The sequence below is a fragment of the Sarcophilus harrisii genome, chromosome 3 (assembly GCF_902635505.1).
Source record: "Sarcophilus harrisii chromosome 3, mSarHar1.11, whole genome shotgun sequence".
Lineage (NCBI taxonomy): Eukaryota > Metazoa > Chordata > Mammalia > Dasyuromorphia > Dasyuridae > Sarcophilus > Sarcophilus harrisii.
Window position 1 is genome coordinate 437092983 of NC_045428.1, and position 20946 is coordinate 437113928.

Here is a 20946-nt window from a genome sequence, read left to right on the forward strand (position 1 = left end):
CTTTATTCACTCCAAAATAGAAATAGCAGAAAAAGAATAGGCAGGGAATACAAGAAAACAACTAGAACAAAGTCAAAGGCAGAATGAAAGCTAAATAGCATGAGATCTGTATGAGAAGAAAAATACACACCAATTTGTATGACCTATTAAATAAATTATATGAATTTTAAAATTTCATTCATCTTCCATTTATGTATACTTTACAGTTGTAAATATCTTAACAGTAGTAACTACTATTATTCCCATTTTCCAGAAGAGGAAAAAGGCTCTAAGATGTTAAATAAGTGACCAGTTCCAGTCATACAACTAAGAAATTTAAAATTTTTTCTCTTTTTTAAATTAAGGAGCATATAACTAATTCCTTTCACTCTCCCCGAACATGTCAATAGATATCCCAGCTAAACATAGCTGCCATTTAAATTTCCCCATTGTTGGCTTCCTGTAAAAGCATAAAAACATCTCATATTATTATAAATGTCAGTCAAAAATTGTAGGTGTCCTTAATGGTAACCAGTTTTGCCTTTCTTTTACTATGAATAATAAAACTATATCAGTAAGCTTCACCATTCACTAACCTATCAATATTAATTCACAATTCTTCAGTTCTCACTTCGAATCCATGGTAGCCATGCCAAAAGTATACCACAAAACACAAATTAGTTTCCAAAAACTTGAGGGTTAAAAATGTTCTCATATTTTAAAGACCAGAAATACCAGAAAAAAATGCTCATTTCCACCTAACCTACCAAATTAAGGGAAAGTGAAGGTCTTTAAAATTTAAAGTCTGGGAGAAGACAATTATTTAGCAAAACAAAAGCAAATGGGATATGCTGAAATTGACATGCCAAGTTCATGTACAGGGAAAAAAAGTTGCCCTAATCAAAGGTAGATTGGTTAGGCAAATTATTTGGAGACTCAGCTGTCTAAAAATGTAATGGCCATTTCAGTTGCCCTAATCAAAGGTAGATTGGTTAGGCAAATTATTTGGAGACTCAGCTGTCTAAAAATGTAATGGCCATTTCATGTTTAAGAAATATACAAGTCAACAAGCAAGTCAATAGCATTTATCCAGTGCCCACAACGTATGTGTGCCCACAATACAATGTGCTAAGAACTAATGACACAAAAAAGGGCAAAAACAGTCCCCACTCTCAAGCCGTTTACAGTCTCAAAACAGTAAAACTAAGAGAAACAAAAATGGAAATTCAACACATCATTCCACTATGTCAATTCATCCTTATTTTAGAAGCAGTTTTCTGGAGGGGAAAAAAAAAGGTAGGTGTAGTTTTGAAATACTGTATCTTCTTTCTTCGTGGAAGGTAATTATTATTCGGAAGTTGATAAATATTAAAAGGTTTCCTGACACCGTCCACATTGTCAAGCAACACAAATCAGCAGAGTTCATTCTTTCATTTAATTAATATCTACTTAGTGCCTACTCTGTGCAAAGTGGACACTTTGTGGCATATTTGAAACAGATATCTATGGCATAAAAAGTTGTAGGAAAAAAATGACCCCGGCTACGAAGTAATTCACAGAGCAAAGATCACAAAACCTGGGGAATCCCCACCCAGAAAGTTACAATTTATGTCACTTCATCCCCACCCTTGTTAACGATTCCAATCTCCCCACAAATTAATTCTCCTAAATGTAATAACCCAAACACTTCCTTAGAATGTATTTACCTCGTTCCCCGGGAAAAATCAATTTTCTCTAAAGCCTATACCGAATGGAACCTCAATATTCACTCTCTTTTAAAACATCTTATTCCTTCTCCCCGTCAACCCCACAAGTGTCTGCAAACCCAACCCCTTTCCACACCCCCGGAAATTCTCCAGTCTCTCACACACACTGAGCTCCGCCGCCCATCCCCCTTGCTCCCCCCTCCCATTCCCGGATCCCAAGGCTCCAGGGTTGTCCCCGGGCAAAGGGAAAGAGAGGGAGCCGGACCTGGGCCTAGGCCGCGCACGAGAGGGAAGGAGAGGAAGAGGCTGCCCTAGCGCAGAGCGCCCGGCGGTCGCAGGGCCTCCTACAGTCCCGTCCCGTCCCGTTCCGTCCCGTCCCAGGCCTCTCCGGCCTGACCAGCCCAGTCCCGCCCGCCGCCCCGGCTAGGGTACTCACTTGTCAGCCGCGGTCCGTCCAGCCCCCCGCCTCCGCCTGCTGCCGCTGCTGCTCCTCCGCCGCCGCCAGCTCCTCCTCCAGGCGCCCCCAGGTCCGGCTTCTTGGGCCCCGGCGGCGGTCCCACTCCGCCACCCGGGCCAGCTCCGATCGGGTAGCCCGCGGACCCGGGCGCCACAGCCCCGCCGCCAGCCGGGCGGGGGACCCTGTTGCGGGGCCGGGCCGGAGCGCCCGGCCCGGGTCTTCTCGGAACGCCTCCTCCCCGTAGAAACACGTCTTGTCCTTGGCGTAGTAGCGACAGTACTTGAGCTTCACGCCCGCCGCCGCCGCCGCGCCGACCACGCCGGGGACCCCGCCGACCCCCGGCGGGGCCACCACTACGGCCGCGGCCGCCACCGAGGAGGAGGAGGAGGCGGCGGCGGAGGAAGAGGGGGACGGCTGGGGGGGCGGGAGGCCCCGCCGCATCATGGCAAGCCCGGCCCTCGCCCGCTGCCCCCAGGCCCCGGCCACCCAGACGGGAAAGGGGAGGGGAAACAGCCCGTGCCGGAGAAAAGCCCGGGCGGGTGGGTCTGTCCCGCAGCGGGAGCCGGAGCCGCCGGGGAGAAGGGAGGGACAGGGAGGGGGAAAGAAGGGGCAGAAAGGAGGGAAGGGGAGGGGGGGGGAAGAGTTGGGATTCTCTCTCTCGCTCACTCTCGCTCTTTTCTTAAAGGGGCCGCGCGGGACGACGGGGCGGGCGCACGAGTTTCAGCGCGAGGGCCCGGGCTGGGTTGAGGGGAGGGAGAGAAGGAATGGCACCGCGGCCAGGGGAGGAAGGGAAGGGTAGGTGGGGGGGGGGGGAATCGTTTATTTTAAATTCTGCCTTCCTCCGTCGCTCCCTCCAGCTTCTCAATTTTTTTATTTTCCTCTTCCTGAGGCGGCTGCCTGGGTTGCGCGTGCGCTTTAGGGCGCAGTGGCTTCTGGGTATTGGGGACGAGAGGAAAGACGGTTGTGGGGGGGAGGGCGGGGAAGGAAGGAAAGAAGGGCCCGTAGGGGTCTTTATGAGGCCCGCGGTCTGGCGGAGGCTGGGATGGTTTCACTCATGGTGAGCGTTTCAGAAACCGTCCCAATTAGGGAACCTTCTCCGGGATAGTCACACCTTCTTTTAAATGCTTTTTTTTTTAAAAAAAGCCGTATCACATTTTTCTATTGAAAATGGGGGGGAAAAAATACCCCGTCTTCCTGTGACTGCAGCCTTGGACCGGGGCCAGGGAGCGAGGCCAAGCCCCAGCTCTGAAGAAACAATGATTTCACTCTCCCGGGGCCTGCCCCACACTTCCCCACTACTTCTCCTCCTGCTCTACCCCCTCCGCCGGAAAGATGTTGAAAGCTTCTGAGCGCTGACATGTTTCAGTTGGCTCCGAACTTGGGCCCGACACAGGACTGTGCGACCCCGACCCCCAGCCGGGCGCTGCACTGGACCGCCGCGGGGGGGGCAGCTAAATTATTGTCCTTGTCCTCCGGGCCTTGTCACCAAGTCTGCGGCTCGCGAAAAGTCCCGATTCTTACGTGGCCCGGCTGCTGCCAGTCCACGCTTTCCCCAAAGTCCCTGGAAGATCGTTTCCCAGCCCCTCCTGACCTGCTTCTGGAGCTTTGGAAGAATAACACAAATAGGCAATTTCTTTTTTCAGGGACTTTGCAGTGTAGTTTCTCATGAAAACAAATGGCATACCTTTAGGGAGAAAAATGAAATTTCAAATTTAGTTTCATTTTAAATGGTTTCTCCTTTTTATCAAGCTAATCAAATAAATCTCAAGGTAGTAATAATAATAGTTCGCATTTATATTCCTTTACAATAAATGGCATTTCTATAGGGCGTCCCCAAAAGTTTCAAAGCTACTTTAAGCTTCCTGACCTTAAACTACTGTGCTTTACAAAGCATTTTACATATATCTTATTTAATTTTCAGGATAACCTGTAAAAAAAAGATATTTCCAGTTTATAGTTGAAACTAAGAAAGGTTAAATGACTTGCCCAGGGTCACACACCGCCTACTTGAAGCTGAACTACATCTCTTAGCTGCCTAGATTTCATCATGAGTTAGAGAAAGTAAGTATTAGTTTAACAGGTGAGGAATTGAATAAGCACCATTTAACCATCGAGAAACTTAATAAAAAAAACAAACTTGAAGCTATGATTCCACAGTTGGTAATCTTTAAGAAATGCTAGGGAACAAGAGAAGCCCCCATGTAACAAGTAAGGAACTTAATAAAAAGAACTTAGATATATGATTCCACTTTTGGTAATCTTTAAGGAATGAGAACAAGAAAAGTGGCACGAGATAACCAAGTGTCCCAGTTTTCAAAAGTGAATTCTGAGAACTACAGATTGTTCCCCCAGAAAAATTTTTGAACAGATTTTTAAACATGGTTTCTGACTTCTCTGGAGCCACCAATCACTTAATGGCCAAATATAATAACCCTTCTCAAGACCTTATCTACCTTTTTTTTCTGCACCATTTAATTCCCAACTCTTGTCCTTCCAATGATTTTCTTTTCTTCACCTTAGCTTTCTGTTACCATGCTTTTTTCTGGATCTCCTTTCTTTGGATCTCCCAATCTTTGTTGATCTCATTGATTGGGTAATCTTCCCTAAGCATAGATTTCTCTTAAAGTTGTCCTTAGTCTTCATTTCTCTTTTTTACTTTTGACGAAGTGATCTCTTCTGCTTCCAGGGCTTTAGATGTCATTTCTGTGCTAATGATTATTAAAATCTGGTATTTTCAACTGACTTCCCAGTTCTGGGGAGATACAGTCTTTGACTCAGCCTCTCCCCTAAGTTTCAGTCTGTATTTCAAATTGCTTGATGGACATCCTTATCTAGATATCACATCTCAAACCTATGTTCAAATCTGAATTCAGCCTCATTCTCCTAATATCCCCGCCTCCTAACTATCCTAATTTTCACTGTCCTCCCAACCCAGGCTCAAACCCTCAATGATCATGGACTTTTCCCTTGCTTGTATCCCATCATTCAATTAGTTGCCAAATCATGTGGATTCTGTATCCACTATTTTTCCTATTCCTATCCTCTTTTTCCTTCTTGGTGCTATCATCCTAATTCAGGTCCTGATCATCTCTCACCTAGGGTTCCTTAGTTGCTGTAGAAAGCACTAGGAGGACCTAGACTCAAATACTCCCTTATTAGCTCTCTATAGGATCTTGTTCAAGAGGTTTATCTGGGCTACAGTTTCCTTATGTATAAAATGAGATTTTTTTCACTGATTAATCAAAAAGTCTTAAATTCCTCAGTGTGGTAGGTGATCATGCTGGCCATTAGGGATACAAATGGAAAACAGGATTTCCTGAACTTAAGGATTTTAGATCTTATGTTCCCAGAAAAATACATTTAAGATATATATAAAATAAAATGATGGAATAAAGGATGGTGCTTGGGGAATAATGTACAAAAAGGAAATGCAGAAAAGGCTTCTTGACAAACAGTACTAGAACTGAAAGGATAGCTAAGTTGAGAAGTACATAAGAGTGCCAGACCTGGAGTTAGAAAGACTGACTTCAAATCCAGCCTCCAACACTTACTGTGTGACCCTGGGCTTAAATAATTCTATTTGCTTCAGTTTCCTCTTTGGTAAAATGAGCTGGAGAAGGAAATGGCAAAGCCACTTCAGGATATTTGCTAAGAACACCCCAAATGTCATGAAGTCAGACATAATAAAAAAAAATTGAACTATTAGATAACTCTACAGCAACTGGAACTGAACTTTGAAGGAAACAATCTTTTCCTCCTCATTCCATCCTATACAGACTTCCTATTATGTAGATCTTGCCATATCAATTCCCTAGCTAAAAATATTCCTTGGTTGCCTATAGTATACAAGACAAACTCCTGTTTGACAACACCGTTGACAAATTTCTCTTCCTAATATGCCTGACTAAATCACTACCTTGATCAAAAACATTGAATAATTTCCAATAAGTTAAAACAAAAATTCCATAGCCTAGGATTCAAAGTTCTTTACACTAGGGCTCCATTCTCCCTTTCCTACCTTACTTTACATTGCTTCTATTTCTTCTTATTCTATCCAGCCAAATTAGGTTACTATTTTTGCTTATGATTCTACTCTTTCCTTATTGCATGGATTTTCATACATTATGCTTTTAAAAAGGCTGACCTTAATCTCCAACTGTTGCATCCTCCAAGAATCTTTCTCTACCCACTTCACTTCTCATCTCAGCTAGATGTTATCTCTCCCCCTCCAAATCTCACCTTTTATAGTTTTAAGGCTTTAGGACATATCTTACTAGATTATAAACTCTTTGAAGGAGTTCTTCAACTTGTCATTTTGTTTTGTGTCTGTATTACCTAGTGCAGTGTCTTATATATAGTAGAATGTTTTATTGAAATGAATTAATGCCATTTCTGAGCACTTAGAAAACAGTAATCACTAAGAAGCATTATGCTTCAGAAAGATCAAGGCATCCAAAACTATCAATATTTCCTTTTTTTGATAGGATTAACTAGAATGGATGATTAATGTAACATAGCTTTTGATGACATCTTTCAGCCACTTTAGGGACAAAATGGAATAATAGGGTTTGATGGTAGATTAATTAGTCTATGTAGTATATAGTGGATAGGGTGCTGAGCATTGAGAATACCTTGTTGTAAGGCCCAAATGAGAATTGAGCATTTGTAAAGTGTTCATCTTTAAAGTACGAAGTGAATATCAGATATACTGAACCTAAAAACTGCTAATTGGTAGGTCAGTTCTAACTTGTAAAGGAAGATTCACTTGCTCCTCTCTCATTTATCATTTTTATCATTGAAAAGACCACACCTCTCACCTAGTCTCCAGTGTTCTAAACTTTGAATTATCTCTGATTCTTCCCACTCCCTTACCATTCATATCTATTTAGATGTCAAATTCTTTTGATTCTACCCACACAATATTCCTTTCATGAGCAATTGCTCTATATTCTCATTACTATTATTCTAGTCTTCATTACAATAATCCCTACATAGGTCTTCATACCACCATACTTTTTAACACATTCTTCATTCTACAGATATAATTTCTTTGTGCTGAGAGAAATTATTTCTGCCTCATATTAAAAATCAATTATTGAATTAGGACCAGGATTTTTTCAAAAGCCTGTAGACTGTTCAGTCTTTGAAGGCTATTGCTGATGAGATTAGATTTTTTTAAATAATCTTGGTCAGACCTCACCCAGATGGGGTAAACCTATTTTGCTCTCAGGTCTATGTGAAGGTAAATTCTTTGATCAATTGTCCAAAGCTGGGGGTGATTTAGAAGTAACTGACATAGTCAAAATTTCATTCTGGTTCCTCATTAGAATAGGCCTACCTCACATTATAATATTCCTTCTCTCATTGTTAACCAATCAGATCTGATTTCCACCCTTAGGAATACCCATACTTCCAAGGCCATATAAGCTTTGATTGGATTCCACGATTGATCTTCAATAAATTCAAGAGTATCAGCCCTTTTATTAGTAATATGCCAGCATTATTAATGATTACCCAAAACTGTCTCTCAAACTGTATCTGTGAATAAATGAGATATCACACCCTCATTTAAAAAAAAAAAAAAAAACTTTGTATCTTCCTATTAACAGGTAACCTTCAGATATCTTAACCCCCAGACCTGCCCTGTATTTTCCCATCACTATTTTCTTTTCTCATGTCCATTCTTCTCATCACATATTAAAATTTCTATTCTTGAAAGCTGAACTCATGCCATCTTCTTAATGAATATTCCTTCATCTTCCTGTCAAAAATGCATCTTTAAAAATACTTCGTTTTGTTCATATCTAATACACCTATATATTATTGTCCATTATCATTTTGTATACATCCACCACTAGGATTGTAAATTTGATGAGGATAGCTATTATGCTACATCTAATCTACCTAGCATACCACAGTATTCTTTATATGGTCAATACATATTAAAGGTTTAATGAAGTTATATATGAAATTTTCATGTAGCTCAAAAATAGTACATATCCTGAATATCAATAAATATTCAAAAAAAAAACTAATCAAGAAAAATTTATTGACTGCTATATGCCAATTCCTTTTAATACAAATACAAAAAATGAAAAATATGTTCTCTCAAGAAACTTAGATTTCTAATCAGACTGAAAAGATGGAACAAAACTAATGTTTATATTCATTGTTAGGGGAATTGTCTTTTCATAAGCCTTCTGTTTTCAAGAATTACAGAGGCAATTAAGAAACACAGGAACTAGGTGATTTTGTTCTTTTTGGTTAAAAACTTTTTAATTTAGTCCTAGTCTTTTTAGTTTAGTTTTTATTTGAGAATTGAATTGGTTATTCAGTTTAAAGTAGAAAGCAACCGATCAAAATACACAAAAAATCTGAAAATGAAAAAAGAAAAAAAATCAAGAAATAGAACTAATTGTTTTTCTTATTAATTAGAGAACTGTTGGCTAATCTTATAAAGAAGGAAACCAAATTTCCAAAATGAAAAAAAATTCACACCAAATGAAAGGGGGAAAATTGTTAGAACTACTGTGTCCAATTATATGCCAACAAATTGATAAATGAAATGGATATTTACAAAAGCATAAAATACCCACATTAACAACAACCAAAAGAAACAAAAAAGAATTTAACTAAATGACTGAAAAGGGGGGAAGTGGGGAAGCAATCTATAAAAGGACTTCCAAAGAGAGGAGGGGAGAGGAATAACATCACCAAATAGATTTACAATTTAATCATATCAAAAACACAAAACACAATCCCAATATTATATAAATTGCTTGAGAAAATTTTTAAAAGAAAGGATCCTACTTCAAATACCAAGAGATAAATATAAATATGACTGCAATACCTGAACAAGGGGTAGATACAACAAAGAAAAGAAATAGAGGTCAATATCCCTAATACTAAATATGTTTTCTAAAGATATTATCAAATTGCTTTTTGTTTTTTCTCATTTTTTCCTTTTTGATCTGATTTTTCTTATGCAACATGATAATTGTGGAAATATGTATAGAAGAATTGCACATATTTAATATATATTGGATTCTTGCTATCTAGGGAGTGGGTGGAGAGGAGGGAAAAAAATTTGTTACATAAAGTTTTGCAAGGGTGAATATTGAAAACTATTTTTGTATATATTTTGAAAATAAAAAGCTATTAAAAATAAAAAAGAATAAAAATATTAGCAAAGAGATTACCACATATTAAAAAAGTTGTTCACCATGACCAGATTGGATTTATACCAGTAAATATACCAGTTTAATATTAGCTATACACATAATAGATTATATTAAAAACAAAAATGCATATCAAGAGAGGAGGAAAAAGTTTTTTATAACATGCAAAACCTATTTCTCATTTAACAATATATTTTAAAAGTATATGAATAAAATATACTTTTTTTTGGTAAACAAACTACCTCAAACCAGGGGGGCCAGTATTACCTGTAATATATATAAGCTAGAGGCCTTTCCAATGAGTCCCAAGGTAAAGTTAAAAATTCCTTTTTTTGCAACAATTATTTAATATAGTTCTAAAAATGTTAATTGTACCAATTAGGATAGAGATAAAAGCAATAAGCATGGTTAAAGAAAAAGCAAAATTATCTTTGTGCAGATGATTAAATCGTACCTATATAGATAACCCTAAAGCTTCAACTAAGTGTTGACATGACAGATTCCATACCCTACCAAACTACCAAAGAGTAATAAGTCTAGGGGAAAAAAATGGCAAAATTTATCTTGAACAAAAGATGAAGAATCTGAAAAGAAATTTTTTAAAATAAGAAATAGATCCAGCAATACTAGATCTCATGATATATACTACAAAAGTTCTCAAAATCCCCTTGTACTGATTGAAAAGTAGAGAAGTTGATCACTAAAATTGATTAGATGCATAAGAATTAGAAGTACTCACTAAGCAGCATAGTGTTTGATAGACTTAAAGACAAAAATACAAGATGTGGATCCTTATTCATTGATCAACAGAAGCTGTGAGGAAAATTAACTTGCAGCCCCTTAGAAATTGGGTGTAAACCATTATCTTACACTAAATATAATAGTAAGTATCAAATGGATAGAGAACTTTGATACTAATTTTGCATAGTGCAATCAAAGTTAAAAGAATCAACTAGTAAGAGTACTGCAATTTTCTCTAAAAAAAAATCTGACAGGGAAGATATAAAGGGAATGGATTCAAATATATACAAATAAAAATCACTCCTCAGAAGATTAAATGGTCAAAGAAAATGAACACACAATTCTGAAAGGTAAGCTATTTGAAATAGTAAAACAATATGAAAGCATGGTCTAAATCATTTTAAATTAAAATTACAAAAACTCTGAGGTTTCTTCTCTCACCCATCAGATTTGCAAAGATGACAAAAAAGGAAAATTATCTAAGAAGTTATAGGAAGATAAGTACACTAATGTATTATTTAGAACTATGAAATAATCCAGCCATTCTGAAAAACAACTTGGAATTATATCCCCAAAGTCAATAAACTTCATAACTTGGATCCAACAATATCATAACTAATCATTGACAACAGCTAAAGAAGGAAAGAAAGGACTCATGTTAAAATAGAAATTATATTTATAGCAATACTCTTTATTGTAGCAAAGAATAGGTAACAAAGTAGTTGACTATTAATTGAAGGATGACTGAATATCTTCATGGCATATGAGTGTAATGGAATCATATTGTTCCATAAGAAACTATGAAAGGGATAAATTCAAAGTATTATGAAAGGACTTATGGTGATATCATGAGGTGAGCAGAACCAGAAGACTAATTTATAACATTTCTATAGTAGCATAAAGGAAACTGTAAAAAACTTAAGAACTATGATCAACATGTTGACTAATCACTACTTTGAAAATAGATAATTCCAAGTTCTACTTCAGAAAATTGATTATTCATGCTCCTCTACTCTTGTCAAAGAGATAATAGAAGAGAAAATGCTGTGTGAGGCATGCATTTTAAACATGACCAATGTATGAATTTATTTTTGCATCATTGCATGTATTTGTTACCAAAAAAAAAAGGATTTCTATTTATTTGGGGGAGGGTAGTTAAGTAGGGGGGGGGGAGTAAAGGAGAAGTGATAATATTTAGAAAAGGAAAAAAGTGTCAGTGAAATACTAAAATATACAGTACAGAGAAGCAAGTATAGCAGTATTGGAAAAATTGTTTTAAATTTAATATATACTTCAAAATAATCTGCCCAGAGCAATATTTTTTTATTTGTATAACAGTGAAAATGACCAAATTTGTTGGCTTGTCAAATTCAAAATATTTTTTTTTTAATTTTAAAAATGAATCAGACTTCCTATTTTGTTATAATACAATTCATATTCTGAGAGAGGCAGAGCATTTCAGCATTGCTCAAATCACATTGCACATGCATGTGCTTTCTCCTACAATAAGGGCTGATGTTATCCAAATAACTTTCCTATTAATCTGTTACTTAAAAAAGTTACTTTACTCTCTAAATATGTATGTGTACAAAATTCAGACTAATGATGATATTCAAAAGCAATAGACATGCATATTATTAGAAAGTTATTTGTTTCCATAGTATACTAGGGGATTTGGGGGGCTTACTTTTTTTTGCAGCAGCATTTTTGCCTACCTAATTATATTAGTTATAGGCCAGGGTAAATGTAGAATGCTTGATGCTTGACACTTTTTACCAGAGATAGGGAATTGAGCATAATTGCAGAGAATCAGTTTAGGCTCTTAGATGACATGACACACCACTAGATTCCTCTTTAATGCACTGTGTTTTGCCTCTGGAGCAGCACAAGGCCTTAATCTTCACATGGACAGAATACTGTTATTGTTTGCCCTTTGTATTCTAAGACAATCATGACATCAGGGAGTTTATATAATGGCAGACAAATGAATTGGATTTAAATGGGGGAGGGCTGTGCAAGGTCACCTGCCTCACTTTCCCCTCCAGAACCATCTAAATCCAGTGGAAAGATATAGATCAGGCTGGAGATGACATAGGATGAAACGGGAGATCTTGGCCTTTTTAATATAAAGTCTTCAACAAGTCTCAGTTTGACTGAAGGCCTTATGCATTCAGTGATTAAGGCTAGATTGCAAATGAGACAAAAAATCTCCTCTTTCACCTAGTCCCAAAAAGCCCTAAATAAATAAATAAATCTGGGAGGGCAGACTCAGGGTTTCTGGTCGAGCAAAAATGATTGCTATTTATATTCCATTTGAGTCAATCAGGACTCAAACAATGACCAAATGGAGCTTGACCTTAGGACCTCTTGGTGGCCAAGTAGAAACAGATTGGATTTGATTTAAAGCCTGGCTCTTAAGGAAGGAATGTAGCTAGATACTGGGGTAAACTCCTGACTGCGTAGATGTGTGATAGGGCCACACAAAACAAATACAGAAGAAAGTAATATTACATAGGGTTGCTGTAAATTTTCCAAATGCTTAGTGGGATATTCATTCTAACACTCTCTAATAATGGTGCAGTGGATAAAATGCCAGACCTGAAGTTCAAATCTTCTTCTTGAGTTCAAATTTGGCCTCAGATACATACTAGTTGTATCTGGACAAGTCACTTAAACTTTTTTTGCCTCGGTTTCCTCATGGATAAAATGATCTAGAAAAGGAAATGGCAAGCCACTCCAGTATCTGCCAAGAAAATCCCAAATGTGGTCATAAAGAATCAGACAAAAATGTAAACAACTAAACAACAATAGCAACAAATCTTCATCAACAATGAATGCAGCTCCAATTTAATTTAAATATTTTCTCTCAGTCTCTGAAGATCTTATCTATTCAATCAGTACCTCCCCTTAGTGTAATCTTAGTTAGAGCTTAAATGCCTTTTAGTTTGTCTGAAAAATTTATCTAGTCCCTCTGTGTGGGCTCCACTCTCACTGCCACAAAACTACTTTGTTCCTATTCTTCTCTAAAAGCATTACTTTCTCTATATTCATGATCTTTGTCTTTACCCTCTAGGGAGGGATCTCTTTAAACCCTTTAGGGAAGCACCGAGAAACCTCTGACAATCCCGGAGCTTCTGAGGGAAGCAATTGCTGTTTTTAATTACTAAATTCTTAACTTTAATTTCATTTTAGCTCAATTGTATTTAGCAGAATGTGAGATCCAGATTCATGTTTTTTCTTTTCTTTTCCATACTTTTTGGGAAATTATACTACTACTTATAATTTTGGTTTGTACTTAGTATTCCAAAAGAATGTGTCCTTTTTCTGTTCCAGGGCAATTCTTTACTGCTTATTCATTTAATCCCCCAAACACACACACACAAACACACCTCAATATCTTAAACTGATTTCTTTTTTAGAACTTTAATAAATAGAATGTTTAAAAGAAATAAGAAATAGGAAGTAGGACCAGTGAGAACAAGCAGGAAGTAGGAGATGAAAATGGTTTGACAATGTGGATAATGGCAGACAAATGAATGGGATAAATTGAGTGAAGACCTCCAATAAGAATGTGGTCTTTACCTAAACCCTATTTATAACTTGAAATTTTGCAATAAGTTTTGCTATACCCAAAAACTAGAAGTGTTTGATTATCTTAGATAAGCATACATTTCCCTCCTATTCCTCCCCCCCTCCCCCAAACTTCCACCTTTTCATTAGCATTAAGTTCCTAATATAGTAAAAGAGTGTGTCGTTGGCTAGTATTCTTTGTCTTTAGATAGATTAGAATATAAATAGGGACTCCCAGCCATTGGGAAGAAGGGCTGGGGAGGAGGTGGGTTTCCACCATTCTATATATAATCCTATGTTTTGTAGCTTGCACTTTGTACTCCTATACTGATGATATCTTGTCCGTGGGAAGTTGCCCTTTCTGAGGAGATTGTAATAAATCCTTTTTTGCTTTTTACCTTGAAAGTCTCTGATTTTTAATTTGGGTAAGGATTATTGTCCCACACACAAGGAACAGTTAGAGTCTATACACTCTTGCTCTTGCCATTCCTTTAAATTCATTGACATAGTATAGTATCAGGTACTCTAATAAAACATCCAACACTTCTATCTTTTCTCTTGATCATCTACCATGCCATAGGACAATCTCATACTTCCTCACAGAAGAGAGGAACTGTCTTCCCTAAGAGAGTAGTTGCAGATCTTAATGATTTGGATCAGAATATGCTAGTAATTTCTTTCCCATTCTGTAGGTTTGTATACCAGATGAATTTCAACTTCTTGGGTAAAAGGGAAGGGAAATCCTACACTAACATTGGAATTATTATTTTTCAGGGATTGGGACATGTCCCTCACTTGACTCTTTAAGAGCTTTCCATTCTTTTATTTCTCTTTTATATCTTTATTCATCTTATGCCTTTAGATTTCCAATAATTCAACAATTTGTTGAATTTTCTTTCTTCTTTCTTTCTTCTTATGGTTTTCCCACTCAAGGCAGAGATTTGAATTTAAGTCTTCTTTAATAGGTGCTTTTTCATAAATTTATAAGCAAAACTCCCTGGACTTTTACCCTTATGATAATATAACCTATGTGCCACTTATCCCTAGATTCACATGGATTAAAGGAATCAGATGTGAGGTTATTTAAAATTATAACATATTTGGCTCATTTGCTTTCCCACAGCTGGAAAATGAGAAATTTGAAAACGATTTAGGATAAAATATTACTGTGCTTACTCACCTGAAGAAAGACATGGGGAGGCATAGGAACTGATGCAAAGCAAAACATAGCCTGGAAAACAAAGCATACAATGACTTTGTTCTTGTTGAGTCATTTTGGTGTCTTACTCCACCTCATTTGGTTTTTTGGGGGGCAAAATTATTGGAGTGGTTTTGCATTCTCGTTCATTTTAATGATGAGACAAATAGGATTAAGTAATTTGACTAGGCTCACACAGTAAGTTTCTGTGTCCAGATTTGAGGTCTGTTCTTTCTGACTCCAAGAGTAGTACTCTATTCTCTATCTAGACTACAACAACATAAATGGTAAGAAACACAACAGTAATAAAAACCGAACATGATAATTGTATTACACAAGCTGAACCCCAAAGAAGATGGACAAGAATATACCTCCCTCTCATCCTTTTTTGCATAACTAAGCATAACCAAGAAGTGAAGAAGGACAACTACATCGTAAATGGAAGGAAACAGCTACCATAAAAAAAATTTTTTTAATTAAAGTATTTAAAAATGACAAAGAATTGACATGTTCCAAAAGAATAGATATGAGAAGTCACTTCTATCCCATTCTTTTAACATTGTGTAAGTTCCATGTGCAAAAATGTTTATGGCAATCCTTTTTGTAATAGCTAGAAACTAGAAATTGAATGGTTTCCCATCAATTGGAGAATGGCTGAATAAATTGTGCTGTATAGTTGTTATGGAATATTATTCTGTAAAAAATAACCAGCAGGATCATTTCAGAGAGGCTTGGAGAGACTTACATTAATTGATGCTAAGTGAAATGAGCAGAACCAGGAGATCATTATACACAGCAACAACAAGATTATACGATGATCAACTCTGATGGATGTGGCTCTCTTCAACAATGAGATGATTCAAACCAGCTCCAATTGTTCAGTAATGAAGAGAATCAGCTACACCCTTTCTCATTTTTCTCATCTACCCTTTCTCATTTTTTTTCCTTTTTTGATTTGATTTTTCTTGTGCAGCTTATTTGTGGAATACATATAAAAGAATTACACATTTAAAAAAAATAATCTCAAGAATTTTAGAACTGATTGTATGATTATATTTCTTTAAAAGATACTGGCATAGGACCTCCCAATATGGCCTGCCCTCGTCAGAGAAGGTGCTGTGTTCTAAGAGCAAAGCAGAATTGAATCAGCTCAAAAGAAAGGCAAGATCTTCAAAATTGGAGAAGTCATCCCAAATGTTCATAGGGGCTATTTATGTCCGATCTATGGCAGAGCATTCTGAGCTGTATTGTCCGATCAGTCACAGTTGAACACACTGTAACTCGACTCTCAACATAGTGATGTCATTTTGGTCCTCTTCAAGAACAAAGGACAATAACCAACCAACCAACCAGCCAAATTCCTACCTACTGACTATTCGGGACCTCATCACTACTCCATAGCACAAGAAATACAGATGGAGCTCAAATGTAGTCATTTTATTATTATTGCTGATGAGAATGGGCATTATAAAGCATTAGTAAATATGTTCCATTTTATGTATTTTTACAAATTCCAGTTTCACTGAAAAATACTTAGTAGACTATTATATCAAACTCTGCAGGTTTTTGTTCTAACTTTTCACCATTTTAGGAAGTGATAATTCTAAATTTTTGTTCTTTCCTCCTTGATTTTGCAAATCAATTTATTTTCTAAACTAGTGATACCTTGGTTGCTGTTTTTTTCTTTGTCAAAATTAAGAATTTTCTGGGGCAGCTAGGTAGTGCAGTGTGGATAGAGCACCAGCCTTGAAGTCAGGAGGACCTGAGTTCAAATCTGGTGTTGGACACAACACTTCCTAGCTGTGTGACCCTAGGCAACTCACTTAATCCCAATTACCTGAGCAAAAGAGAGAGAGAGAGAGAGAGAACTAAATAAAGAATTTTCTGGCTGAGGAAGTTTATGAACTTTTTCTAATTCTTTGTTATGGCAACTTATCTAGGAAATGATAATCAAAGGCAACACTGAAACACATTTGTTTGTTATTGGAAGGGGGCAATAGCTTATTGCTATTATTTGCTATAATTGCTATAGGAGTGAAGTTGCTATAATTATTACAATATCTTCATTTTGCTTCTAATTTAATATGCACTTTTATCTGTGTTGTACTTTAACTTCATGATTTGGATGAGTAAAAATAGCTGTTTATGAAATTATTTCAATATCTAATTCCAGTAATATTTTGTCAGTTAACTTTTGCTATTACTGTGTGCAATGTTTTCTTGATTCTGCTTGTGTTGCTCAGCATTAGTTCATGTAAATCTTTCCAGGCCTTTCTAAAAATTAGTCTGTTTATCATTTTTTATAGAAAAATAATATTTCATTACTTTTATATACCATAACTTAACTCAACCATTTCCCAATTGAGGAGCATCTACTTATTTTCCAATTTTTTTTGCCACCACAAAAAGAGCTGCTACAAACATTTTTGCACATGTGGGTCCTTTTCCCTCTCATGATTTTTTTGGAGATACAGACTAGTAAGGGCACTGCTGTTTCAAAGGGTATACACAAGTTGATAGCCTTTTGGGTGTAGTTCTAATTTACTCTCCAAGAATAGTTAGGTCATTTCACTACTCCACCAACAATGCATTAGTGTCCCAGTTTTCCTGCATCTACTCCAAAATTTATCATTTTCTTTTCCTGTGATCTTAGCCAATTTTATAGGTATGAGATAGTACCTCAAAGTTGTTTTGATTTGCATTTCTCTAATCAATAGTGATTTTGAACATTTTTTCATATGACTATTGATAACTTTAATTTCATTTGAAAATTGTCTGTTCATATCCTTTGACTATTAGTTGGGGAATGACTTATATTCTTATAAATTTGACTCAGTTCTTTATATATTTTAGAAATGATACCTTTCTCCAAAACACTGGGTGTAAACATTTTCCCCCTAGCTTTCTGCTTTCTTTCTAATCTTGGCTGCATTAGTTTTGTTTGTGCAAACCCTTTTTAATTTAACATAATCAAAGTTGTCCATTTTACATTTCATAATGTTTCTAGTTCTTCTTTGGACATAAATTTCTTCCTTCTCCAAAAATTTGAAAGGTAAATTGTCTCTTGCCTTCATAATTTGCTTATAGTATCATGCTTTATGCCTAAATCATGTGCCCATTTTAATTTTATTTTTGTATGGGAGGTGAGATGTAGGTCTATGCCAAGTTTCTGATACATTATTTTCTAGTTTTTTCAGCAATTTTTGTGAAATAGTGAGTTATTATCCCAGAAGTTGGAGTTTGGGGGTTTATCAAACATTATATCACTATAATCATTGGTTATTGTGGTATTTGAAACATTTTAGAAAAGGGGAATGGAAAAATGAAAGGAATGGAAAAGAGCAAACGCCTCAATTTTCAATAAAGGACAAAGAATAGAATCTATAGGCTATAGACCAGTGAGCTTAACTATGATTCTTGACAACATTCTAATATAAATCATTAGAGATGGTTAATGAACACCTAGAAAAGGAAAGCCAATATGGATTCTTTCTGAAGAGATCTTATGATATTAACTCGATTTTTTAATGGTTTTTAAGCAAAAGATCAAAGCAGTTCCTTAATTTTAATTTACCTAGATCTTCACAAGGCTTGATGAATGGGGAGGGAGGAAATAGTCTTTTCTTGCTAATCTTATAGAAAAGATGGAGAGATGTGATAGTAGGGTGAGATGAGTTGGACTAAATGATCTCTGAGGTCCCAGCCAACTCTGAAACTCTGTGATTTTCTTCTAGAAGAAATTATTTTTAATGTACAAACACAGATCTTTTGAGCAATCAAAGTCTTTCAGTCCTTTAATTTTATGTTCTTGTACCATATTTTTCAACATAGTTTTTTTCATTCTCCTCTATGTCTACTCTCACATAAAAGTAACCAAATACTAAGGTGCATGTTGACTTAGTTTGGAAATCTTATCTAGTTCAATGCATTTTTCTGTTTTCTTCAGCCTATGTTGCACAATTATATCGCTTATATTTTCATGATGATGAACTTTCTCATGCTCATCATGAGCACTACAAGGTGAGATAATTTAAGTGTGCCATGAAATGCTTTCCCTTCCTTTTGTTTGGACTCCATGTTAAACCAGTGCCATTAGTTCTTTTATTTGCTTCTCCTGAGAACAACTCTAAGGCATCCTTTCATTTAGCTGCAGTGCTTTTATATCTTTTAGTTTCATTTAAAACAAAGATATCTTTGTGCTCCTCTTCTTCAACATGTATTATATTTACAATTTGTCTAAATGTTGTACTATCCCCAATAGGACATAATTTCCTTTAGATTAGGAACAATTTTTGCTTTCCTTAAGTGCACATAGCAAGAACTTAATGTTTGTTGAAAAATTTTAGAACTCTTATAACATATTGGTAGTAAGATAAAATGTGATAGTAGAAGTGAGATAAAGTGAGATAGGAGTGCTGTTAGTTAACCTTTACAGTGGGTCTAAGCACGGGATACTTAGCACTTTCTGCCCCCAGTTTTGTTTGCCACTGCCATTACAGAAATGAGAAGAGGCTATGTGGAACTGTTCTTGTCCATTTCATGTATTACTGTGGTATGATTTTTATTACTTAATGGCAAACTTTCTGGTGATATATACTAAATACTTAATTTGCCTGATATTTAAAGCATGAGATGTATAGTCTATTAAAGCCATGTTTAAAAACTTTTCAATTCGATCAAACTTTCCAGACCTTTGCTCTACTTGTCTAATTTTTAAGGTTCTATAGGTACCATCACACCATGATGTGTCTTTAGAGTAAGTATTTTGTGGAGTCTACATGAAAAAATGTCTTAAATGTATCTTTTCCCTTCCACTGGAAGAAATACACATTCTCCCTTCAACAATATCAGTCTTTATATTATTCTTATCCATGCTTTTGTTGATTAGGTAGTCCTCCAGCAACGTAGAATACTATCCTTCTGTGATTTCTTTGATGGTCTTTGGAAGTTTCTAAGACCAAAAAATTTATCCCCTGATAAAACTGAAGTTGTCTGAAATAAGAGTAGCCTTCAGATGATCCTTCCCAGATGAGTAAGTCTAATAGAGCTTTTGACATAACCTTTGACATAAACTTTGTAGACTCAAGGTCACTAATGATATTTATTACATTTTCACCACAACCCAGTCAGAATTTAAGGTTTCTGGCAGGGGCATTTGCTCTGAGAGAATAGAAAGGCATTGGTTAAAAAGTATCAGGAAAGTAGATAACAGGACCTTCAATCATTTGTCTCATTGTTGACTTTTTCCACATGAATATCCTAATTGCTTTAATCAGGGGCCCAAACTGATAATAAAAAAAGATACTTATATGATAACTTCACAGAGAACCACACAGAATATGGAAATATAGTATCTTTTTTAAGTGGTGGGATGCCACATAAAGACAGAGACAATTTACACAGAAGGAAGGTAAATTAGGAGTCCCATTATTATCAATCGATTTACTTGTGGGAGACTCTTGCTCACATCATATCATTTTACATTTATATTGGGCTTTATTCTGCAGCTACAGAATGCATAGTCTTAACAACAGTGGCTTCCTATTCATCAAGACCCCAGTAAATTATTGGCTTTATGATATGCATGGTGTCACTTCTGGTGCAGTCTTACATACTGCTTGCTCCCCAACTACATGACATTGTTATCAAATACTTGATCTCCCTGCCTGATTGTAACAAATCTTACTAAAAGTTGCCAAACTTACCTACAATTTGCCAAGGCTTTCTGTCTACATATTTGCCATATCTATTCTCCTAAAATCTATATAATGGCTATACTGGCCTTCAAACAAGTCTACAATCATCACTACCTTTCCCCCCAAAATTATCCCTGACAAGCCACCACTTACTGAAAGAAATTATAATAGATTTATGAGCTGAAAGGAATATTGGAACTATCCACTTTACCTACTCATTTTACAGCAAAGAAAACTGAGCTCTGAGAAAATTAAATGACTTACTAAAAGACAAAAGAACTAAGTAGGAAAGCCAGTGTTAGAATTAGGTTATCCAATGGTCAAAGGATAGGAACAGACAATTTTCAGATGAAGAAATTAAAATTATTTCTAGTCATATGAAAAGGTGATCTAAATCACTATTGTTTAGAGAAATGCAAAT

General features: G+C 36.4%; 1 protein-coding gene across 1 annotated transcript in view; it reads right to left on the bottom strand.

Moving 5' to 3' along the window:
- The window catches only part of PAN3 (poly(A) specific ribonuclease subunit PAN3), a 128622-nt gene extending 126039 nt beyond the window's left edge, over positions 1-2583 (bottom strand). Inside the window, 2 exon segments of the mRNA XM_031961360.1 lie at positions 2122-2334; positions 2337-2583. Of these exon segments, the coding sequence (XP_031817220.1) occupies positions 2122-2334; positions 2337-2583 (460 nt within the window).
- Between the last annotated feature and the right edge of the window lie 18363 nt (positions 2584-20946).